The 26490-nt window shown below is 42.8% G+C and overlaps 1 protein-coding gene across 3 annotated transcripts in view; it reads right to left on the reverse strand.

Moving 5' to 3' along the window:
• The window catches only part of GSK3B (glycogen synthase kinase 3 beta), a 156081-nt gene that overhangs the window by 12140 nt on the left and 117451 nt on the right, over positions 1-26490 (reverse strand). For 2 of the 3 annotated variants that reach the window (XM_053292760.1, XM_053292762.1), the window contains exons 8-11: positions 23997-24092; positions 14470-14508; positions 6521-6707; positions 542-640 (exon numbers count right to left, since the gene is read on the reverse strand). In XM_053292760.1, coding sequence (XP_053148735.1) covers positions 542-640; positions 6521-6707; positions 14470-14508; positions 23997-24092 — 421 coding nt within the window. The remainder of the gene's footprint in view (positions 1-541; positions 641-6520; positions 6708-14469; positions 14509-23996; positions 24093-26490) is intronic. The other variant, XM_053292761.1, reaches the window with a different exon arrangement.

Genomic DNA, 26490 nt, shown 5'->3' on the forward strand with positions numbered 1-26490 from the left:
GAGGACTTCCTGAGGAAAACAGAGACTTCTTGAACTTCAGCGCTTTCTTGGAAGACATGCACAGAGTGCTGGAATGTGTAGTTCCAAGATGGCACTGGAGCTCAAGAGGGCTCAGTTTCCCTTCAAGAAGTCTTGTACTGTTGTGAATGTCAGGATGCAGCCTTAATGAATACTCATACATACCAGCTTGAAAGAAAAGAAGAGTTCTGTAAAGTTTGTATTCTATATTCTTTCCATCTCATACAGTGCAGTATGCAATGGCTCCTGATATGGCATGTGGGACTTCAGTGTGGCACTAAAGCCAAGGTAACAGAAACTGATGCAATCACATTTTCTTGGGGTTTTGACTTAGCTATCATGAGGCAGATGTAATTAACCAAGTGACAGGCATTTCACACGAAATGGGAATGAAACTTATTTCATACATGATCTATATCTGCCTACAATATGCCAAGATCTGTGTGTGGTAAATATGAATCGCTCTGCATATGTGAAATAGTCAACCCTTCAAGGTTCCATGTCTTCATAAATGTGGACTCACCTGAAGCTGCTGGAGCATTTGTAGGGGTTGAAGCAGCTGCTTGATTCCGAGCATGAGCAGGTATGAGGGTTGAAGCCAGAGATGGATTACTTGATAGTTCTGGAAAAGAAGTTGAAGAAAGAATGTTTAGAGTCAGCCCAGAAGGAGCCTCCGCCAGCAGCTTCAGTGGAGCCAGGAAGGCCAAGTCAAGGACTTCCTTGTGCGGTTCTAGAAAGGCACAAGTCAGTCACACAGCCACCTTTAGAATGTCTGTAGCAGATTCTGATGGCCCTTCCCAGAGAAAAGAAATGATCCTGAAGTTAAGGGTATGCATGCACATATGGCCCAGATCACATTTCATTTCAGTTTGTCTGGCTTTGTTAATGTGCTAATTTAAATGTGCTTAAAATTAGTACATAATTTTAATGTGATTCTGCTCTTAGAATTGTGAGTGATGTTTTTAACATACAACGCTGAAGAGATATCATTATACTAATACACACAACAATAATGTTGAGGAAAGTGAGGTGCAAACGATGAGATGTGTCCCTGGGATTGTGAAGAAGGTGGTATAAGGCAGGGGAGAAGAGAGTTTGATCCTAAAGGGAGAACTTAATTGAGGAAGGCAGCATGACAAACAACAACATATTCTAATAGGTGCAGAAAACACTGAGGGATGCATTCTCACAAACATGGTTATCCTGGGTTAACTCTTTGACCAGGATCACCATGATTGTGAGAGTGCAGCCTAATAAGAATCAGTTAACACTGCCAGCATGTCTGAAGCTTGTGCTCTTTTTCTCAGGGTGGGGGGAGGGATCTTAGCATGAATAATAATAATAATTTCTTATAAAACTGGCTTGAAGGGAAGGCTGATGTGATGGGCAGTTTTTTCAGGAGCCCGTGTCTTCCCTTTAAACCAGTATTGTAAGAAAGTACTAAAGCACATGTTAAGAGTTTTGTCCCCTTATGAAGAGCACAAGCTCTAAACACACTGGTACCTGACTTAATAACTTTATCTCAGGCACCTGTTGATTTTGTTGTTGTAAACCGCCCTGAGCCATTTTTGGAAGGGCGGTATAGAAATCGAATTAATAATAATAATAATTAGGCAAACTGACTCTGTCTCCCCACCCCCTAAAATAAATTAGCTGAATTAAACACTTCTATTTGTGCCATTTTCAGCAAAAGCGTAAAAATTAGCTGATACACACACACCCTGGGAATATGGTTTCAAAAGATCATCATTAACTTCTTATGATTGCATTCTTAGCTTCAAGGTACCTAGGCACATTATTATCGGGGTAGGGGACTAGAATAGTTTAAATTTAGTACAAACACTTATTCTAGAAGTGATATCTATTAACACATAATACATTGCAAAGAATTAATGTTCAATTTTAATTTCATATTCATACTGTGACTGCATAAATGTACATAGAAATAAGAACTTTTTAGACTTATAAAAACTCTAGCAAATATGTAATTTAAAACTGAATACCGTTATCTGCATATATTTAACTTTCCTTTTCTCAAGAAAACAAACACACTTAAATTTCTTAAGAAATTGAGCATTTTAATTTCTTTATAATGGATGGACAAAAGTCAATTAAAAATTAAAATTAGATTTCTTTTTATTCAAATCAGAATGTTTAAAAATTTAATTAGGATTTACATTTTTAAAAATGTAAATAAAATATAAAGGCCAACATCTAGACTAATGAAGTGCTGATGCAGTGAATTTGCAGCACACACTACAGGGAAGGGGTTCACTGACGTAGCCGCTATTGTGCGATGGTGTGCCACAGGTGCCCAGGAACTGCAATGCTTACAGCCTCCCCCTGCCTCCTAGGGTGCTTACATCCCAGGGCATGGCCCCAATCCCAACAAGAACAAGTGGTCCCTTTTAAGCAGGCCTGTTCTCACTAGCACTTGGGGTGAGTGTAGCCTGGAGAGCAGGGAGATGGCAAGCAAGGGGGAGCAAGGGGCCACACATCATGTTTTGCCCTCAGGCCACCTCCAACCTTGCTGCACCACTGGAAGGGTGATTTTCATCAACCTACCTTTCCTTCTGAAGCCCATTTTGCCACCTGCAATATGTCCCTGAGGGTCTCACAGGCATCAGGGACATATTTTTGGGAGTCACAGTGGACTTTAGAAAGAAGGGGAGATCAACAACGAAAATCACCCCTCCCCCATTAGTGCATGCTGCGTGTCCACTGCACCGGCACTCTTTCAGTCTGGATGTCATTTGAAAAATAACAAGGTTAAGATTAACTCTAATCACAAACAGGCTACACCTATACTTACAGTCTCTTAAAAATGAATTAATGGCTCTCACACACACAATGAGTTACCTACTAATCAAACATGGCTATTTGTTTCAGTTTCATCTCCTGAAAATGGCTTCCGTCTGCCCAGCATTGCCTGGAAACTACCAGGTCTTACTTTTTGAAATTTCTGGGCTTTCAGAACACGTTAATTTGCATGTTTCTGTTTCTAAGCAGAATGAAGTCACATGTGCAAAGACACAGGCTAGACAGCAGGATTGTTTGTGGTCGGCCAAGGCAGAGGATTTAGTTTAAGACAGACAGACAATATAGGAAAGGAGGTAGAATAGAAAGAAATAGTGAAAAGAAAAAGGGAAGACACTATTACACTGTTCCTTTCTGGGGATATTTTGAAGAAATTCCTTCGCTTGTTAAAAATGGAAAATGTGTTAGGTGTGAGTAGTGATACAGGGCAGCTTAACACAGGTAATGACTAAAGGTATTCGTTACATTAAAAACCAGGGATTATGTACTATTTCCTACATTAATAAAAATGTAATAATCTAAAAAAGTACATAAAGTATACCCTTCTAGATGTTGTAAATGCTCTATTGAGTTGTAAATTAACATGCTTTAATAATCCGAGTTCTGCCCCCGTTTAAGAAATAACAATGGGAAACTTAATTTAAATCAATGATTAAATCAATTATTTAAATCGGGTTTTTCTCTTGGTGATTTAAATCAATGATTTAAATAGCCTTGCAACCCGCCATGCATTAATACACAGAATTGTTTATAAGGTATATTTTGAAAATCCAAACATTAAGGTATACAATAAAGGCCAATAAATGGAAATTATAGAATTTAAGTTATGTTTTGAAACATATCAAATGGAATTGTAGATTGCTACTTTGCAGCATTTCGTAGCATTTTGCAAAAAGATTTATTTAAACTGTCTGCCTTCCCACACACCTTTTCTTTAATTTTTCTGCATCTAAGAATGAATTGTTACCATTTATACAAGCTCTCAAAAATGCCTATGGATTGAATTAAGTGGTCTTCCATCTTCTTTCATGTTGAAAATCTTAGACATGACTTGCTGCCATCATTGCATTAATATGCTGAAGCTGCAACCTATCAAGGCCCAAAACTACAGAACTGTCTGGAATACATTTACCTCAAACTGGCATGTGATTTTAATTTTTGGATTACATCAGAAACTAGCATGGTTCCTACATCAAAAGGAATTGACCATATTGTTACTAATGTGGATAGCCTCAACAGCAGCAGAATTTGTGTGCTAACAAAATGCTACCCCAAGACTGCGTCTTTCCAAAACTGATCAGTAACTCTGAGCCTTTCACTGGTTTTCGTAAAGGTAAAGTGTGCCATCAAGTCGTTGTCAACTCCTGGCAACCACAGAGCCCTGTGGTTGTCTTTGGTAGAATACAGGAGGGGTTTACCATTGCCATCTCCTGCGCAGTATGAGACGATGCCTTTCAGCATCTTCCTATATTGCTGCTGCCCAATATAGGTGTTTCCCATAGTCTGGGAAACATACAAGTGGGGATTCAAACCAGCAACCCCTGGCTTGCTAGTCAAGTCATTTCCCCGCTGTGCCATTGAGTGGCTATACGTTTTAGTAGACAACTGATATCTTCCAAAGAAGCTACACAGTTGTAAAACTTACTACCTAGCCTGTACACCAGATACAGGCTGATGTTACTTCCTAGCCCGTACATCAAAACCTGAATGACCCTAGTATTCTCATTTACTTACTCATAAAGTTTATTAAATGCAATTTCTGGTTCTAAAAAATGGGGCATGGAGCGAAGCCTCTGCTATCCCAAAGGGCATTTTCCATCTTCTATCTAAGAAACTATCATCTTCTTCATCATCTTTATCATCATCCCTTCTAATGGTTATCTCATGTGATTGTCTATTACTCTGGAAGTGAAATAGGTGGTGGTCTTTCCATAGTTGGGTGACTCTCAAGATAAGCAAATATATGCAAGTTTGTACAGGAATATTTCAGACTAAAGGGGAGAGAAAAGACCCCTTTTCCTTTCCCGCTCTTGAGAACCACCCACCTCGCTGGTACTCAGTTCCCAAACTGACCCTTTAGCACTATACAACAGAGCAAGGGAAGGCTTCAAGGGAATGAGAAAGAAGAAGAAAAGTGTCATTTCTCCTTCTCCCTTCCTGAAATTTTCCTCCACCTGCAAAGCATTAACATTGCTACAAGGTTCCTGTTCCAGCTGAGCTTGGCTAGAATCCTGAATTAGGAGCAGTCATTTTAGGATAAACTACGAGAATTTGTTATACAGCCCATTTGTTCCTTCTCCTAATAAACTCAAGTAGTTTTTCATTTGGAAACAAAACAGGACCACTGAAAAATAAGACAGTGATTTCCACATACTTTGTAGACTTCCTTGGGCTGCAGAAGTAGATGTGTTTACAAATTAAGAGAAAAGGAATTTAAAATACCTATTTATTTATTGCTAAATTTGTAAACCACCTTTCATTAAAACAATCCCAAGGCGGATACCTACCGAATGTTGAGGAACTGGTGGGCTGGTTTTTGTTTGATTTTGTTTACTGAATACAAAGGGCAATGGGCGGGAGAGTAAATTGGCCTGCTCAAGCCCCTAACAGTCCTACAGAAAACAGTGTGAAGGGGTTGAGGGAATATGTGCCAAAAGGTGAAAAAACAAAAACAAAAAACCCTCCTCCCCTGCACTATACAAGGATGGAAACAAAAAGAAAGGAAATCTTTTCCCTTTCCCAACACCCTGCTCTTACCATGCTACAGAGCAATAAATGGTCAGATTTAAGCTAGTAGCCAGCCCCAGAACTAACTCCCTAGCACTATATTGCAAAATAAGGAAGGGCTCACAAAACAAGTGTCCTGCTCCCCCTTCTCCTGCAAAGCCTTACAATCAGTACCAGGCTGGCTAGAGCCCTGAGCAGGAATGCTTCTTTTAGGGAACTGCACTATTTCATCGCAAGGCACTCTTGTTTCATCTATGACCAACCAGAAGTTGAGCCTCCCTGTAATGATAACAACTCTGGTACCTAGACCAGGCTTTTGAGAGTATGGCTGTAAATATACATCACAGAATCTTTTCACCATCAATGAGTTGTCTAGGGCTAAGCAAATCAATACATAGTGACCCATAAGTTGGGCAGTTTTAGGAGGGTGGCGCTGATCCATCCAGTGGTGGATGCACCCACACTGCTGTGGGCTTGCAATAAAGTCCCAGCCGCTTGGGGTATTTGTGCAAGAGTGCAAATACTTCAAATACCCAGCTCATGATCTGGAAGTTAGATGAGGAACACATCCCTGACAGTCAAGCAACATGTTTCCAATCTAACTAGCGCTTCCAGAGTTGGCTATTCAAAGTACTTGCACTCTTGGACAAATACCCCAAACTGCTGGAGTTGTATTGCAAGCCCGCAACAGCACAGGTGGATCCACTAAAAGCCTGCAGAAGTGTGGGCAGACTGGCTCCACCCTCCTAATGTGTGCAGCATGTGGGCCAGTATTTCTAAACCCTTTCCACTGTACTACATCCACATCCTGATGACACAGAACATGTCTGGGAAATAGTGCATCTTTCCAACTACCTGTTGTTCATTCATTCCTTCTGATTTCACTATCTGAGATGATGCCACATTTGTGCCAAAGAAAACTTCTTGCATCCCATCTTCTTTCATGCTCCCAGCCTACCTTGAGTGGTGAAGTTAAACAGTGCAGGTTTCTCTCGCCCACTTGGTAGTTTGATGTTTGGGTCCCGTAATTCGTCAAAGAAAGAGTGTGCACATGCTTCCAGCGGAGTGAGACGTGCAGTGGGCGTATATTCCAGGAGACGGCTACATAGTGCTATTGCTTCTGGTGGAGTGCGCGGCCGGAAGACCTAGGGCAAAACAAGAGGGACCTTCTGTCAGTCGTTAACTCTTGTGCCTGATGGACAGTCATTCTGAGCAACTAAACCTTCCAGAAATAGAATTATACTTGGGGCTTTTTACTAAAGATTAATCAACATTCTACTGCTGAAAGGGTTAACTGCAAAAGATTTTGCTGTGCTGTACTAAGGTAACAACACAAGGTCACTAGGAAAAAAATGAGAGAGCGGAGAAATATTTAAGGAACCAAGGGAACAATTCATTTTTCTAAATATATGCAGTCGATCATGCATATGAGCTGGAGGAGGGAGAAAAGCAAAAGAGCAGGATTTTCTGTAGACAAAAAGATTAAATTTCTGTAGATTTAAAAGCTTTCCCCTTTTAAAGCAATAAGCTGATTTTTTTTCCTTGGCATGGATTTGGGCTAGTAGATTGGATGAAGCTGATCAGGTCTATCAGTTAAGAGTTTTGGTTGATCCTTTAGTTATATACTACCAAACAGTGTTCCTTCTAACAGAAAATCCCAGATGTTGTTGACTACAACACCCAGCATCCTCAGCCAAAGCCCACTGCAGCTAGGTATTCTGGGAGCTGTAGTCAACAACATCTGGGATTCCCTCTTACAGGGAATACTGCTGCCAAGTAATTACTTAGGATATTTCCTAAGCATTTGGATCTACAACAGAAGAGTACTGAGCCAGCTAATTTACTCTCTCTGACGTTTGCCATCAAAGCTACACATCAAACAGCATTCTGAAGACACTCTCTGAACCTGTGCTTTGTACGCTTCACCCACCACCTTTTGTCACTGGAGCGGTAGCGGTCCATATGGGCGGAGGAGCCGAGAGGCAGTAAACCAGTCAGGTGTGGCTGGTTCCCGCTCTCTTCTCCCAATCCTGGCTGTCTCATTCTGCATCACCTCCCCCATCGACGTGTTAACCCCAGGCACGCAGGCTGGTCATCAGCCAGGGTTGGGGAATTGGGCAAATGAGCAGCCTACACACCTGGTGTTAAAGTACTGGTGGAGGTGGCCGAGGCAGACAGGACGGGGAGAGGAGAGTGGGAATGAGCGGCACCTGCCGCTCATTTACTGCCCCGCCCCCGCTCTGCCTGCATGGGCCACTACTGCAGGGGAGTTGTGCATTCCATCTCGCTTCCTCCTCCAGCCCCCAGCCCCCCCCCCCCCAAAATAAAATAGTCACACACAACTCACTGACAGGTTCCTCATGCAATTTCTTTCAGCTACACTTCATGTTGGAAACATTCATGGAAACGGATAACTTCTAAATTCTGTGACTAGGGTGTGATATATTTTGGTGAACCTAGCTCACAACAGGGATACGTTACAACACATGCCCCATGAAAAATCCACTGCACTGCCCAATCAGACTTTAGAAAAGACACTGAAATTCAGCAGAATGGAGACAGCTTCAAGAACTTCCTCACCACTAATATTGGGGTTGGTTGCACCTAGATTGTACCAAACACTAGTGATGTGCACGAAACTGACGGGGGCTAGTTAGGGTTTAGTGGCGGGGGAGGATGCACTCCCCCGCTCCGCCGCATCCCAGCCCCACCAGCGCATGATTCCCTAAAAGCCTGTCAGGGCGGAAGCATACCTCCCTGCCGCCCCATTTCGATGTTGTCCGGATGTAAGCGGAAGTAGTAGCTGCGACTGCACATGTCATGCGCATGCACCCAACATGCGTGAGCACAATGTACGTGCACTGTCGCAGCTACTACTTCCGCTTACATCCGGATGTTGGAATGGGGCGGCAGGGAGGGTCACTGTCACACCAACGGGCTTTCAGGGAATTGTGTAGCAGGGTAAACATGGTGGTGGTGGTGGGAGTGTATCCCCTTAAAGTCACTCCCCCTGCACTGTTAACCTTCGAGCCAGCCACGGTTTGAACCGGTTCGGAGGCCCATAAAATGGCCTTCAAAACGATTCGTGCACAAACCTACCAAACACTAGCTTAATGTATGAAAGAAAGTCTAAACACTGAGGAACTAGAAGACAAGAACTGGGTTAAGGCAGGCCAACAACAATATAAATTAAAAAATGTCGGTATTGGTAACCAGATGCTGTAAGAACCACTGAAAGAAACCAAGCTGTTACTTACTTCCATGCCTGAAGGTATGTGGGCTAAATTCTGGGAAGAAGTGCTAAGATGGAGTCTGAGAAGACTACCCAGGCCTCTAGAGCAGGCATGATTAGCCCTCTTCTGTTCACCTCCCTTGGGCAAAGGAGGTGAATGGCAGAACCTCGCCCACAATGCTGCAAAGAGTACTTACTGAGGTGCTCTGTCCAATCCAGGGAAACCCTACCACACTGATTTCATTGCTGCACAGCCACTACTTCTCCGTACTCTTTAAGGGAAGAACTACGCTACTTTGGCAAACACATGCTCTTAAAACTGCACTGGAGAAGGAAATGCTGATGCAGGGGACAAGGGAGCCATATGGGAGAATTGACAGGTAGGAGGAAGGGGTGCTTAACCCGTCCTGCACCAGCTTAATCTTCCCTAAAAAAGCCCCCCACCCCAACACACACACACTAAGTTTACTGTGCTTACTTCAAATTTTAGAACCCAGCTGAGGTGGGGGAAACTGATTAACATCACGAGGAGTAATTTTTGCGAGAATCAGTGGGTAAGGGAGAGGTTAAGCAACTCTTCCCACCTGGAAATTCTCCTCCAAAAACATGGGATTGGCAACACTGTGTATGTCTCAGCACATCTCCTAGTTCAGGAAATGCCATGATGTTACCACAGTGTTCATTCCCTGGGCTGGAAGAAGTGTTAAGACACAATTGCAGCTGCCTCTCCTAGTTCCTTTCATCAATGAGAGGCATATAGGGACATTACATTTATTTCTAGTTAAAGAACACTCTGAAGTTGCCTGAGAGCTAGTGCAATTCAGAACAAATTCCTGCAGCAACTTCTGCCTGCAACTGTGCCCTAGGATGCTTCTTGGAGGAAAGTTGAAGGTAGGAGAGAGAGAGAGAGAGAGAGAGAGAGAGAGAGAGAGAGAGAGAGAGAGAGATGGAGAGGGAGCAACTAAGAAGGCAACGCCTCCAAAATGCTTAGAAATGCATTTGATCTAGGTGATCTGTGAAATAATGAGGCTATTCTCACGAGCAGCGAATCCCAGGCTTGGCTGCCCGTGAGAACTGCCGGGATCTGTGCAGATCCTGGCGGTGCTACGGCGCAAAACCCAGAGCCAAAGCCCACTCTTAGCCGAGGCTAATGGCGCAAACAAGGTTAAGAAATCATGTGCCAGTGCAAGCTGTTTGCAGCTCACGCTGACACAGAGACAGGCCCCAAAAGCACCCATCTCCTCGGGGAATCCCCCAGTGCACTGCGGGGTTCTCGGAGGCCGGGACAAGTGCCGGCCTTTATTTACGCATGCTGCCAGAAGCAGTGTGGATAGTCATCTGTTCTGCTTCCAGCAGCGCTGGTTGTCTGGGCGTGGGACTTGTCAGAGCAGTCATCTGGCGGGAGGTAGGTTGGACCCTGCCTTCACCCCTCACCCACCCGTTCGTGTGAATAGCCCCAACGTGTACTCTATTTCTCGTATTTATTTATTTATTTAGCACATTTTCATACCGCCCTAACCCAAGGTCTCAGAGAAGAGATGATAATTTGCTGATGATAATCTGATCCTCCTGCCATTTTCTTAATTCCTTTTGTTTTTATCTTGCTTTATTGGACTTATGGTTTGATCATGATTGTTAGCCATCCAGACTAAGGTTGTACACACTTGAGAAGTTTGCGGAGCTGTGCATGGTTGTGGTGAGCCACAAGGTTGCACAACCTCTATTGGAAGACCTTCTCTGGGACACATACACAGCTGTGCTATAAGATTATGTAACCTGTTGTGCTGCTTGTCAACATCTTGCAGGCAACAACTAATCTGGAACAGACATTCCTTTCTGTGCCAAATATCCCTACATTAGTGCAACAGCATTACAGAAGAGTAACACTCGTCTGGAATGGAAGCTCCAACTTAGTGGAACTAGCAAGCACAAAACCCTCTCTCTGTAGGATCTGGAAGTGGGAGGCACTGTTTTCCTACCTTTCAGGCAGATTTCCAGATGATATGACTGTTCTTCAAAACAAGAGCTTTTATATGGAATAATGAAAGACTCCACACTGTCTTTAACATTTTTTGACATCTACCTAAAATCACTGGGGGAGATCTATTTCTCAATGTCAGCTTCATCAGCAAATAGCACCACTTTGCTAAATGTCTACCTGAATCCAGCCCAATAATGGGCTAGATGTGGGATAACAAACTGAGCCTGAACTCAAACAAGACAGAGGTACTTATTGTGGGGGGTCACAACTCAGGAGATGAGCTAGATCTGCTTGTCGTAGAGGGGTGTACACTGCCCCTGAAGGAACAAGTATGCAGTCTTGGAGTACAGGTGGCCCTCGTTATTTGCAGGGGTTCCGTTCCCACCAATTAATGCAAATATGAGATGAATGAATAAAGAAACCTTACCGCTATGGGAATCCAAGGGTTAGATTCCTCACTCCAAAAAAATGTCAAAAAAGCAGGAGGGGAGCAGAAATAAGGATAGATAAGCATAATACCTTGTTCTCCAGGTCTCCAGAAATGCCCCCAAATCCTCTTTATTTTTCGGTGAGTGTTTTTTAAACAAAAAACCCTCCACAAAATGGCTCTGTGCTTCAACATGGCAGCTGGAAATGACATCAGAAGTCATTCCCAGCCACTCGGGAACGATGGATGGGTAAAAATTGCCTATATTTCATGACATGGATAAAGAAACTGGGTCTCTAAGACCCATCCGCAGATACATGAAACTGTGATCAGCGAAACTGCAGATAACGATGGTCTCCTGTACTTCTGGGCTCACGAGCTCTCTCTGGTTGTTCAGTCTGAAGCAGTAGACAGGAGTGCTTTTTATCAGCTTTGGCTGATACGCCAGCGCCACACATTCCTGGAAGAGCGTGCTCTTACAACAACAGGGTAGCCTCCAGGCTGGGCTATTGCAATGCTGGGCTGCATTTGTATGTAATACAGAAACTGCAAATAGTGCAAAATATGGCAGTCAGGTTGGTCTCTGGGTAACCCAAAGAGACCATATTACTCCCATCTTAAAAGAATTACATTGGCTGCCAGTATGTTTCCACTCAAAATATAAAGTGCTGCTAATTACTTATTAATTAAAAATGGTTTGGGCCCAAGATTCTTAAAATAACACCTTAATGAGTCCCACCGCTCATTAAGATAATCGGGGCAGGTCCACCTATAGTTGCCAGTAGTGTGTTTTGTGACTTAGGATTAGGCCTTCTCTATAGCTGCCCTGAGACTTGGGAACACACTCCCTGTCAAAATAAGAGCCTCAATATCTCTGGCAACTTTGAGGAATATGCTCAAAATTCACCTGTTTAACAACCTTTTGTTAACATTTAGGCAGTTTAAAAATGTTTGAATTGTTTTAAATTTTTAAAATTTAATTATTTATGTTTTAGAATTCTAATTGTTGTCAACTGCCTTGATATTTTTGTTTAGGTGCATAAAAACTTCACCTAAAATGGACTTCACAATGCATGGTTTGCTATTTGCGGTTTCACGTATTCACAGTCAACAAACAGCCACCCAACCTCAGCATATGTGGGTATACAAAGGGTTAATACTCACATATCGGCGGTTGCTAGGTGGTTGGAAATAACCTCCAAGGTCATTTCCAGATGCCTTTTTTTTTTTTTTTGGTAAAGGAGCCATTTTGTGGCTCGTCTGTTTAAAAGGAGAGATTTTCCCCCGCAACCTTTGCTGGAAAATGGCCAAACTGATGGTTTCGGAGGGGAGTGCTGGACAGATGGAGACCTGTGGAGCATGGTATTCCACTTTCAAGTTTCACTTTCTTTCAAGACCAGTTTTCACTGTTTTTTGGACTTTCCCCCTCCTGCAGGAACCTAACCCCTCAATTCCCATAGGCACAATGACTCATTATTTGAGGTTTTGTCACTCACGGCTGCAGGCGAGGAATGGAACCCCCACAAATAATAAGGTATGCCTGTATCAAATAAATAAATTAACAGGAAGGTAGGAAGCTTCTTTATACCAAGTCAGACCACTGGTCCATCCAGTTCATACACTGACTGGCAGCGGCTCTCCAAGGCTTCCAGCAGCAATCTTTCCCAGCCCTACCTGGATTGAACTTGGGACCTTCTATATGCAGAGCAGATGCTCTGCTACTAAGCTATGGTTTCATCCTCAAAGATGGCATACATGGGTCTCCCATCCAGGCACTGACCATACCAAGACCTGCATAGCTTCAGCAAGGTGGCTGTTTCATATGCCCTGCTATGGGACTCAAATAAAATTTGTGCAACATGTTTGCTCAAGTGCAATATCAGTCTGGATGTCAGCCAATGTTATTTCCATGGCTATTCTAAAATTCAAATCACTAAATATAATATAGTTAGTTTAGCGGGAACAGCTTGCTTCCCACATTGGAGACTGTTTTTAAAATGCCCCTGTTGTGCCTTTGAAAAATGTATACCTAGAAAACTGTCATTTTATTTTAAAACTAAGGCCAATGAAACACTCTCGGGAGGAAGCTAAAACTGCTCATCCCAAACTCCATAGTGGACTGTGAGAGGCTGCTTTTACAGAAAAGCTGGGGACTTTTAGGTTGCAACTAACAATCCACTGACCACAGAGAAGATCTACTAAATCCAACAAGGATGCTACTGAATATGCAATGGTGGCAGCTTGAATAAATTCTGACAGTAGTCTTCAACCCTTTTAAAGCTAGGATTGGCTTTTAACTCAAGCTGCAACATGCTCTTTCAAGACTTTACAAGAATAATTAATCTTTCTCCTTTTCTTTGTTTTTTCCCCCACCTTTCTTTGTCTCCCACACCCTTCACTTACAAAAAACAACTTTATCATAACCTAGAGAAAATAGCATGGTATGGCTGGTGCAACCCACCTTAGTTTGGGGCACAACCCACTTGTGAGTCATAACCCACTTGTTGAAAGCAAATGAAATAAAATTTTCATTTTTTACCTCACAGACTTTGGGATTTTTGAACAATTATCATTAATTTATCTCTTTTAAAAAAAATTAAACCTTCTTGCAGATAAATATGTGAAAAACTCCCCAAATTTGGATAAAATTTCATTATAAACCAACACTTCCCCAAATTTGAGAGACTCCAAAATTATCCCAGAGTGTATTAAATGAAACTGAACCATTTCCACTACCCCCAGTTACTAGATTTGGAGTAAATTACTGGAAGTACAATCATGGGAGTAATTGCCTCCTTTAAGTAAAACTTTTTGGTGAAGACAGTCTTCATTACTATCGTTAGATTAATTTTAAGTGTGGGTACCTTTACTTTCCTGACATGTCTGGAAGATTACTAATAGTACTCTCCTTTCCCCCTTCTATGCCTGCTATTGAGCACCTGCTATTCAGAATATCTATTATAACATATCAGCACAGACCCTCACGGAAATCAGACTGCTCTTTCTCTGTTGGGGCTTGGAATGAGTCTCTTGATAAGATTACCTATATTAATAATTCTATAACTTAAATATATTCTGATCTCCAGATGACTAGTTGCTAACACTGAGAAATGGGAATGGAAGTGTAATCATTGCATTCTCATTCCAGGAGAGATGACATTGAGCTGAAGCATGACTCTTTGGTATCAACGTTTCCACCCTCATTTTTGCCTTTCCTCCTCCAACAATAAACCTGATGATATGAAAAAAAAATATTTATGTACATACCCGTACTCCTGAGGTGAAATGTCCTGTTCCTGACGAGTCCTAAAGATGATAATGCAGTGAAATAATCCAAACAGGGGGAGTCAATCCAAAAGAATAGTCCAGCAAGGAAAAATATATCCAGTATTATAAGAAATCCATGGTGATGGGGCAATATTAAATGTTTAATACAATTAGAACCTTTAAACATCAGTCTCCATAGCAGCAAGTCCAACTTCAAAAATTTAATTTTTGCGAGGGTGAGGCATAGTATAGAAACATTTTATTTTAAATGCATGTTCCAATGCCAGTGACTTTACTAAAAAATAATGAAATGTGAAATCAAAAGTTTATGTAGAAGTAAATTATATTTAATTTTCAATAATAAACTGCAGTCCTCCTCCCTGTCTTGGAGACAGATGTCCATAGACATGGGAAAGAAAATGAGACATGGCCTCATGTACAGACTACTTGTCCTTTCCCCCCTCTGTTCATCTGTCCCAAAGGCACAAGGTGAGAAGTGTTTTTGAAACCACAGGTGTAAAAGATATAGAGATTTAAGTTTTATTTCTAAGATGGCTGTTTTAAGTGTCTATAAATTATGCATCAGGCCGCCGCGGATTATTCTTCATTTTGGATTGACTTCCCCGCCAATGGATTTTTAACATGTTTAACTTTTTTGGGCTGATATTTCATTAGGATGCTTCAGGAACTGGACATGACACTTCAGGAGTGCGGTAAAATCTGAACACCCCAACCTACCCTCCACTTTATTGTGGCTTCCTTTCTTATGCCCTTGTGCCCATTTAGAAGGGTGGCAGGGCGGGGGGGGGGGGAGATTTGTTTCTTTATTTTGTCAGAACACATCAATAATGACACAAATACACTGCATTCTCACTGCAACCTGTTCTAATGCCTTATTCACCCACCAAGAACTACACAAGAGCATACAACAAACATTAAAAGCAAGGGACTGTCACAGTTACAGGTCAAGCGGTCAATAATACATCTGCCCACACTTAAGCACAATGGGGCGCATCACAAGCTGGGGATGTTTTCAGCGTTCAATTGTGCCTAGGTGCAGCAGGGCAGATGGCATCGTTCGCTATTAGCTGTGAACTGCCCTCACTATTATGTTTTGAAGAGAAATGTTAGTGGGCTTAATGTAGTTCTCAGGGAGGGAATTGCTTGAGTAAATAATCCGCGGATTATTTTTTAGTCTGCGGACTAAAATTTAGCACTCGGTCTAAAAGCCGGCCCGTCACAGTGAAATCTATTACAATCTAAAACAGTATTGACAAGGAAAGGAAAAGCTAAGAGTACAAAATAGAATGCAATTGGGCAGACTAACCTTTAGTATGCAGACTAAATACGGCCAGGTAAAATGCACAGGAAAGCCACAAGAAGAAAACAAAGACTAAAACCAAAACGTGTACACTGACAGGAACTGTTAAATATTACCCCACTTGTTCACAAAAATCATCATCACAAACCATTACTATTTCGGGTTGACTTGCTCAGTTTAGTGATAAAATGTGACACAGGTTGCCATACATGTGTGTGTGTCCATCCAAATAAGGGCTCTGTGCTATATATGACATATCTTAAAGAGCTATGCACTTGCAGCTACTAAAAACTAACAACAATTATATAGTTAGGATCTGGATTAAGGTCAGATCTTAATCCTGACACCTACACTTCTGTGAGTGCTAACTACCACTGAGAGCCCCACCTGGGTAACTTTGGGGAAAAGGAAGGGTGGCAACAGGAATGCCATCATGCCACAAGGCAATCCCACTGACATCTTCCAGAGTGCAACATGGCCAGATTCAGCATTGGATCAAGCTAAAACTATTTATTGTTGCTCAATCATTGCATGGGGGGGGGGTTATATGCAAGCCGTTTCTAACTTGGTCCAGAAGTGGGGTTCACTATCACGAATATGCATAATGCTTTTAATCTGATCAGGCCATATTTCTGAATTTATTGAGACTTGCTTCTGAGCAATATATTCAGGACAGATAGAGTTAAGCAACCTTCCCCTCAGTTCCAATCCTCACCATCTTGAGCTGGGCCTCAAAGACCAAGGAAAAGTGTGGGTGAATAGATAGCAATTTGTAAGTAAGCACAATTTGTGACATTGCATAACATCATTACTGATCGACACATCTGATAAGGCAGCAGCCTTAGGTTCCTGGCTTTCTGGCACATGAGCCAAAACAGGACAGCCTTAATTCTAGTCTTAAACCACTCTAATAGTGCTGAGCTTCAGGAATAACATAAAACAGGGAAAGTCTCTTTTCTGAACACTTCTATATCTTCTAATTGATCAATGAGAACAGAGAGAGGGGAGTTCAGAAGACAAGTCCACGAACTCTGCAATCCCTCCTAAAACTCTGTGCAAAATGTAGACCCTTATCAAATAAAGAGATCCAGCAGCAACAGTGGTAGAGTCATGCTGATTCCTGGGTCTGTTCTGGTGAAAAAGGGATATTCCAAAAAGTAGCTTTCGCAGCCTCAGATGGGAGGGTGGAAGGGATTCATGGTTTCCCCCACTGCTCCACTACCTTGGGCCATGATCTCTGTTGTCACAGCAGTTTTTTAACTGGGGGACCTGGTCAGACATTGTGCCTGGGAATGAGCTATTTTGCTACTGAAAGAAAAAGAGAAAGAAAAGGGAAGTATTTTTAAGTGGACAATCCTTCCTCCGTGGGAAGGCCTCTGGGCCAAAGGGGAACTGCCCCGAGTAATTCAGAGTGGGCTGCAACTAATTGCTGTAAGAAGTAGGTGACTCAGGCACCCTCCTACCCTCCCCAGTACACATTCATGGTTGCCTCCCAGATTGCTTTCTCAGAGTATTAGTGGTGGTGGGGTCGAATTTCTGGATTTGAAGATTCCCAGCCTAACTCAACTCAGCACCTTCCCTTGGGCCTGCCAAGTTGCTACCTTCCCAGGTAGCAACTTGGCAGGCCCGAGGGAAGGTGCTGAGTTGAAGGTGCTAGGCCCTCCTGCCTAGCCGTTAGGGTAGGCCGAAGGAGAGAAGATACACAGACATTTGTACTTGAGCCGCCCCCTCCACCCCCCCCCACTCCCGGCCGCCTTTTAAAAATGTGACTTGAGTCAGGTCCTTCTCCTCCTCTCTCCAGAGGCAAGATGTAAACTGGCAAGAGGGAAAGGTCCTACTTCTCAAGCAGCTGCTTCCCTGTGGATCCCATCTCCACTCACTAGTATCTTTTCACCTGGTTTCTGACTGCCCCAGGAGACAAAAAATTCCTCCAATTCTTATGTAATAATTACACATTAAACATGCAATCGAAAGAGTGGGATAAAAGCATCCTTAAAACTATTTTAAACGATTGTTGTTAAATGAGCTAAAAGAGAGTTGAAACCAACAACAAGTTTTTTAACCTTTATCTCGAGTCATGTTGTTTTACTCACAAGTAGGATTTTATATTCCCAAGTCACATTGTTTACACTGGCTGTCCCATTGGTTAACTGGATGCCCCCCAACATTTCCAGACCACAGAACCTACAATAATGGTATATTTTACTTCTGATAGCCCCCACCCCACCTCAAGCATGGCGCCCTGAAATGTGAGTTGCTACCTTTAAAAAAACCAAGCATTTCAAACCCATCCAAACCTCAACAGCTCAGTTCTCAGCATTTCAGGTGAAAGGACACAGTGACTGATCTAAAGGCAATAATCACAGGTCTGGGTGCTGTCAAGTGCATTCTCCAGGCCAGTCTCCCACAATTGTCATATCTTTTACTCGGTTTCTTGTCAGCTGTCTTTGAGCGCACACTTCTTTACCAATGTCTTCCTTCCATTCAAGCCAAACACGGATGATAATGGTTCCCTTTGTGAATGTGATTACAGTTCTGGGGGTATGTCTAGATGAGTCTCATAGTGCCCACATAGGTCAACTCCTTCCTCAGGAGAGCCTTTGCCAGCTGTACTCTGGTAAAAAAGTTATCATCTACTACACACCTCTGAGGGCAGGTTCAGATGAACACAGCCCTGAACACGTGATATCATCAGGGCCACAGCAAGAGCACACCTGCTCCAACATCACTTGTGGATGTGCTGACACGCTCTTGGCTCATCATCCATGAGAGGGGTACTCATTTGAATCACCTGTCTACACATGCTCCAACAAGATTTTGGAGTGCATGTAGAGGGGCGATTCACCTGAAGTGGCCTGATGTGTTGTTCCATGGCTGTACACATTGCTGCACAACTTGCAGGCCAACTTGTATTTGTTACAGTCCCCCAGTTTGCTTTCCAAGATAAACATCTCCTAGCGGGTAGGATGTTTCTGCATCACAGCACCGCCATATTTTCAAACCATCCTTCTTTGGTTTGGCATATGTTGCCAGAATGGACAGCGCCTCAGAAACCTAACAGCTGCTCACCAACTCTTAGGTCAGATCCAGAAACATAGCACAGCTGCACAAACAAGGTCCAGATTATCTCTAATAGTTTCCAGGTTGGCAATCACTCTTCTCTCCTGTCATGTGGCTATGTCATCGGACCATAAAGTACTTATGATGTCCTCAAACCAGCTCAGTTGCATTGTGACACAGGAGTAGGAAGGCTCCAAATATGCTGCCCACAATCCTGATAGTGCTTTATGATTGGCATGAAAGACATTAATCAGGACTAGCAGACCAAGATACACCTTCAGTTCTGAGGTCAGGGTACTTCCACTGGAATATAGGTATCTGTCACCTACTGAGTCAGACCATTGGTTCATCTAAAGCAGTAAAGCACTACTCTGACTGGCAGTGGCTTCCCAGGGCTCAGGCAGTATTTTGATTCCTCCCTCAGGGTTCATGATGGTCCTGCCTTCCTGCCTCCTACCCTCTCTCAAAGTCTCTAACTGCAGTAGAGGGAGTTGCTTTACTCACTGCCTCCTCCTGCCAGACTAAACTGCTCTTGTTCTGGTCTCACACTGGAGGACACAGACCTCACCTCAGCACTGTCCACCTCATCACCGGATCCCTAAATACTTTATTATTATCCACACATCCCTTTTAAGGCCTCTGACTTCCTCCTCCATTTCCTGTCTCTACCTCTGTCCTTCCCTGATGAACCTCCTTGCCCAGGAGGGTATTTCCTTTCGGTGTTTCCCAAGCCTAGCTTATGACAAAGAATCATAAGACCATTAAGAAAACATTTAAATTACAAACACAACAAAAACTAAAGTAAACAATGGGCAGCATTTAAAACCTGACAATAATAAAAACTCCATTAAGAAACTGACTCAAACTGTCAACTGTACCTTTCAAGAAACTGGAGGTGAAAAAAGTACAGTGATTCAGCCTGGTCAAACTTCTCAGGATAATGAGTTCCACAGGACAGGCACCACAGCCATGAAATACCTTGTTTCATACTCTCACACTTCTAACCTCGGTACCAATCAAAATGTTATTGTTAAGCCATATATTACATGTGGATTACTAATAAAACATCACAACAAAAATGATCAAAAAACTGAAAAGGAGGCTTTTATAGCCCTTGTGTCAGTTATGCCAAATGAACCTTTTAATCACAATCAAAGAGGGAACCTGGAGCAAGGCCCCACTCACTTAGCTGAATGTCAGATTAGACCATTTAGGATTTCAAAGATAAAACTGCTGTGTCTTGAACTGGGCCTGGAAGCCAAAAAGTAGTTAATTCAGATGCCTTAAAACCAGGGCTCTGTGTTCTCTGCAGCCCATCCTTGTCAGCAGCTGAACTTGTCTTTATCAGCTGAACTTTGCAAACCATCTTCAAGGGCAGTCCTGCATAGAACACATTGTAGAACAGTTTGTGAGATCTTGATTAGAGAGGATGAAGAGCTGGTCTTGCAGCAGCAAGCATGAATTGTCCCCTTTGCTAAGCAGGGTTTGCTTTGGCTTGCATTTGGATGGGTGACTACATGTGAGCATGATCTGCTACAAGATATTCCCCTTAGGGGTGGGGCCGTAGCTCAGTGGCAGAGCATTTACTTTGCATGCAGAAGGACCCTGGTTCAATCCCTGGCAGCATCTCCAGGGAGGGCTGAGAGAGACTCCTGTCTGCAACCTTGGAGAAGCCGCTGCCAGTCTGTGTAGACAATACTGAGCAAGATGGACCAATGGTCTGACTCAGTGTAAGGCAGCTTCCTATGTTCCCTTTTCTGGGGAGGAGGCTGGTCTTGCAGTAGCAAGCATGGACTGTCCTACTGGCTAAGCAGGGCCCATCTTGGTTTGTATTTGGATGGGTGACTGCATGTGAGTGCTGTAAGATTTTTCCCCTTAGGGGATGGGACCATAGCTCAGTGGCAGAGCATCTGCATGCTTGCACGCAAAAGCTACCAGATTCACATCTGCATGCTTGCACACAAAAGCTACCAGATTCATTCCTTGGCATGTCCAGGTAGGGCTGGGAGAGATGTCTGCCTGAAACCTTGAAGTGCTGCTGCCAGTAGACAATACTGAGCTAGATTGATCAATGGTTTGACTCAGTATAAGGCAGCTTCCAACGTTCCCAGGATTGGGTGCAGCCTGCTCACCAGCAGAAGGTGGTGAAAAGCAATCCTAGCAATCACTGCCACCTCAGACTTCACAAGCTCTTTCAGGGAGAGTGCAATTTTTACTGTAACCAAGTTAGCCAAATGCCCAACCATCAATGACTCTATCTTATCTGAAAACAGATTCAATGCGTTTGCCTTCATTCAGCCCACAACAGCATTCAGACAGGTGCTCAAGGAACCTTCCAAACCAGCTGGATGAAAATGAAAAATAGAGATTTCAGTGACACTGGCATATCAATGATACCAAATTGTAAATTTCCCTTTTTGTCTTTCCAGTAGCTACATATACAGAAATTAAAGAGCAGTCCGGGCAAGACTGGATCTTGCAGAAGTCCATGAGTTAAATACTATGAGGCAGAGCAGCACACTCACCTAATACAGCCATCCCTCGCCAACCACAAGGGTTCCGTTCCAGAAAAGCCTCGCAGTTGGTGAGCCATTGAAAACAGGGGGTTAGGGGAATCGTGGTCAAGAAAAGACCACAAAATACAGCTAAAAACTGAAGAAGAACACCCCCCCCCCGGGCAAATCGTCATGAGTCAGTAAGAGGAGTGAAGGGGAATCACCCCCTGGCTCCCGGAAATTACGGGGGAGGGAGACACCCCAAGTTGCCCAAAAAAATCCCACCAAACCATGGATACTCAGGTTGCAGCTGGCGAGACTTGCCACAATTTCCCAGTCGCGGATATTTAAAACGGCGATTGGATAACCCATGGTTGCCAAGGGATGACTGTACTACCCTTCAAAGTTGCTCAGACAAGTAGGTGTGGAACCAACAAGCATGTGATATCACTGATCTCCAACTACTTCCAGCAGCCCAGAATTTGATCATCAACCGTGTCTAAAGCCACCAAGAGGCCTGGAAGCACAGAGTCATAAGCTGCCAATAAGACTAAGAGAATCAACCAGAGCACTGAAAACAGCTTCCATTCTGAAGTCTGGCCTGAATCTGGACAGATATAGATCAAAGACATCAGTACAGTCCAAAAGCCATTGGAACTACAGCCTTGCTGCCCACTCAACCATCTTGCCCAGGAATAGTAAGCTAGAAATCTGCTAGGTCTAAATATATTTAGATTAGCCTCAGGGCAGATCAAAATTTCCTTTAAGACTTCAAGCATCACCTCTTCACTGACAATCTGGCCTTTGGGCTCCACCAACATTGCCCAAGCAGAAGGAGGAGGCAATGTTAGAAGAAGCAGAAGAAAGAGAGCCAGCGTGGTGTAGTGGTTAGAGTGCTGGATTAGGACTGGGGAGACCTGAGTTCAAATCCCCATTCAGTTATGAGACTTGCTGGGTGACTCTGGGCCAGTCACTTCTCTCTCAGCCTAACCTACTTCACAGGGTTGTTGTGAGGAGAAACTTAAGTATGTACACTGCTCTGGGCTGCTTGGAGGAAGAGCGGGATACAAAATGCTTAAAATAGATAAGATAAGATAAATGTTAATACGCCAGTCCTTCCTTCCAGTGGACAGCTCATGCAGGACCACAGTGGCAGCAACAATACCTCTGCCCATGCAAAAGTGCCAACAGAAAAATCAATATGCGCTCTCAGAGGAGATGGTCCAGTAGCTGCTATAGCAGGAATGCTTGCTGCACTGCTACCTTTCCTTTCTACTTAGCTCAACAACTCCAAGTGAAGGGTGTGTACAATTGATGATGGGGTAAAAACAACTCTGGAAGGGGCTGCACTCTCTGTTCTTGCTGCTTGTGATTTGCATCTAAGCATCCTTTGGGGGCAACACTGATGGGCTGAAGCCCAAATCTCACAGTCTTACAGTAGCAGGTTTATTGCCAACCTGCAGTCCCGTCCCCCCCTTTAATTCCCATGATCTTTCCATGTGAGGTTGATGGTGCTTGATGGTCCATCTGGGCATTCTGGGAACAGGAGGATCCCTCAGCAACACAATCAGTCAATCACAGCACATCTCCTTAAGAACTCAGGTGAAGTAAGGGATGCACAGATATATATTCCACTCTCCAACCCCACCTTTTAAAAAGTTTAAAATAATTTCAGCAACAACACTGGAATAAGAAACTGACCCTACCAGCTAGGAGGATACTTGTCTCCTAGCCAGGGATATATTCAGATTGATTGGCCTAGCTGCCTCCTAGAAAGGAGCAACTCAGTCCGCACTGCCCTATTACTATGGGAGAAAGGACACATTCTGGAGGGGACTGTCACACAACCCCTTCTTTGGTTTCAAGACTGAAGAAACAGAAACAAAAAACCATACACTGAGATATGTCTCAATATCACTGATCATAACTGCATTTCTTAATGTTGTTTTCCCCCCTCAAGAGAAGGAACTGTTTGTTTCTTTATTGGTCTAAGTAATAGCCATGAATATGAACCATGGTGGAGTCACATATTTCTTCTTGGTTAAGAGGCAGAAAATTCCAAATGAACCTTTTAATCACAATCAAAGAGGGAACCTGGAGCAAGGCCCCACTCACTTAGCTGAATGTCAGATTAGACCATTTAGGATTTCAAAAATAAAACTGCTGTGTCTAATTAGCATACAGTGCTCTTCAAGAAAGAAGAGACCATGAAACCTCTACATTTATCTCTACTCTATATTTACAGAGTAAATTAATCACAAAAGTTTGGCTCCAAAGATCCCATTGCACAAGCAGACACCTGTGGAGGGAAGTGTGTGTACACTACTGGTTTTGGCCTTGTCCCATCTGCAGCCCCTGTGCTCCTCCAGAGTGGTTGTTTGGGGGGAACCCATCAGAGTGTCTTGTAAGTGGAGACAGGAATTTGTACTCCACCCCATGTGACTAAAAGTGCCTTCTGCTTACTAAAACCATGGGATCTTTAGATCCAAGCCAGTGTTCCAATATAATTCTCTGTCTAAAAACCTCTGTCCAAAAATCCATGCCCTGCAAGTGGATAAATAACCCACATTAACAGTTTACAGAGCCAATGAGTAATATAATGTTTCTGTTCTGTTTTATAACGTGTGAAAACTAATATGTAGACAACTCACCTTAGTCCATGGATGTGCCTTAATTTGGGGAAATTTAAATTCAGTGTAGTTTGGATTCATTTCTCGAATTTGTTCTCTTGTAGGGGTTCCAAGGACCTAAACAGTAGAAAAAATGAACACCATGCTACAAGACAGCTACTACATCCATTATTATTTGAAACATGCAATACAGTTAAGATTAAAGGAACAGAATGGCTGCATGGACCCCAATTCAGAGAGAGAAGAACTAGGTTTCATGTCCAGCAACACTTTAGCTGTATGTTGGGTTGGGTTTTTTAGCAACAACCACATCATGTGTATGCATGACAAAATCTTCTTCATTTGGGATAGAGAACAGGAACTGGAATTCAAAGTAAAAATTTAGTGGTCTCCAACTATAGTTGAATGTTTGCATTTGAATCACTGGCTACATGTTGTAAAGTACTCTGGAATAAAAAGTATATAATAAACCAAATGCTGGTAGAATGAAGCATCACAGTGAACATGGTATTTAAGAGAGAGCATCCTTTGTCATGAACCCTGTCGTCTATTAAGAATATCTGGAGAGGTCTGGTTACGGTTGCCATCAGCTTGTTTGGTAGCAACTCAGGACTGGGCCTTATCTGGGGCTGCCCCTGGGCTTTGGAATATGCTCTCCCAAAATAAGATCATCTCCACAACAGTTTAATTGTTTTTATCCCATGTAATAGTTTTATTCTGTGATATTGTTTTAATTGTTTTTACTCTGTTTTATATTTGTTGTGTTCTAAACTGCATATAAAGAGCCAGCGTGGTGTAGTGGTTAGAGTGCTGGACTAGGACCGGGGAAACCTGAGTTCAAATCCCCATTCAGCCATGAGACTTGCTGCTGGGTGACTCTGGGCCAGTCACTTCTCTCTCAGCCCAACCTACTTCACAGGGTTGTTGTGAAGGAGAAACTCAAGTGTGTAGTACACCGCTCTGGGCTCTTTGGAGGAAGAGCGGGATATGAATGTAATAACAACAACAACAACAACAACACAATACACCAGATATAACTGTAGTCGAGAAGAAAGAAAAACAAGTCAAAATAATCGACATAGCAATACCAGGGGATAGCAGAATAGAAGAAAAAGAAATAGAAAAAATCACCAAATACAAAGATCTACAAATTGAAATTGAAAGGCTGTGGCAGAAAAAGACCAAAATCATCCCAGTGGTAATTGGCGCCCTGGGTGCAGTTCCAAAAGACCTTGAAGAGCACCTCAACACCATAGGGGCCACAGAAATCACCATCAGCCAATTACAAAAAGCAGCTTTACTGGGAACAGCCTATATTTTGCAACAATATCTATAATAACCAACAGTATGGATGATAAAATTCTGGCATCCCAGGTCCTTGGGAAGGACTCGATGTCTGGATAAAACAAACCAGTCAATAACACCTGTCTGACTGTGTAAACAAGTAATAATAATAATAATACCACCTAGTGATACACATATCAGGCAGTATATAAATATGATAGATAAATAAACAGACAAACATTATGCAGGCCATTTTTGAAGCAGCTAGCAACTTTAAAATGCATGTTGTATGAAATTACTTAAATGCGTCCCTTTCTCGAGAAGGCAGATCTGGCCACAGTTACCCACACCTTAAGTCACATCACGGATCGATTACTGCAACATGCTCTACATGGGGCTACCCTTGAGGAATGTTCAGAAACTGCAGCTAGTGCAAAATGCGGCAGCTAGGATTTAATCCGGAGTGACCTGCCGGGATCATATTAAACCCATTTTGAAAGAGTTACATGAGATGACAATTTGTTTCCAGTTTGAATTCAAGGTGTTGATTTTGACCTTTAAAGCCCTTCACGGTTTGGGCTCTGGACATCTGAAGGACCGCCTGCTCCCAAGGGTTTCTACCTGCGTGACAAGGTCATTAGGGTGGGCTTTGCTCCGTGTGCCAACAATGAGGGAGGCTCAGTTGTTGAGCATGTAGGACAGGGCCTGCTCCCAGTTATTGCCCCCAGACTATGGAATGCTCTCCCGGTGAGTATCCAACTCCTGAGTATCCATCACAGTTTTTAAGAAGCAAGTGAAATCTTGGCTTTTTACCCAGGCGTTTATATGAGTGTAGTTTTTATTGCTGCTGCTCTGTATTTTGTGGTCTCATTGTGTATGTTTTTTATAACTTTTAATTAGATTTATATTTTTATATTCCAATTTAATATTTTTATTGTGTAACTGTTTTATATTGTTTTACATGTTTGTAAACTGACTTGAGATATTTTTAATGAAAGGTATAAAAATCTAACAATAAATAAATTAAATAAAATAAAAAAGTAGCAGTCTTGCTGTACACTGATGATCTGGTTTTGCTCTCCCTAAACAGAATAGGACTAAAGAGAATACTGACCAGTTTTGAACACTATTGCAAGGAGGATAAGCTATTGGTTAATTACCAAAAATTCAAGGGGATGGTTTTTGGAAAAAGATCCCAGACCTTTAAAAGGACACTGTATGACCATTCCTT

Source organism: Hemicordylus capensis, chromosome 2 (assembly GCF_027244095.1).
Source record: "Hemicordylus capensis ecotype Gifberg chromosome 2, rHemCap1.1.pri, whole genome shotgun sequence".
NCBI classification, from domain to species: domain Eukaryota; kingdom Metazoa; phylum Chordata; class Lepidosauria; order Squamata; family Cordylidae; genus Hemicordylus; species Hemicordylus capensis.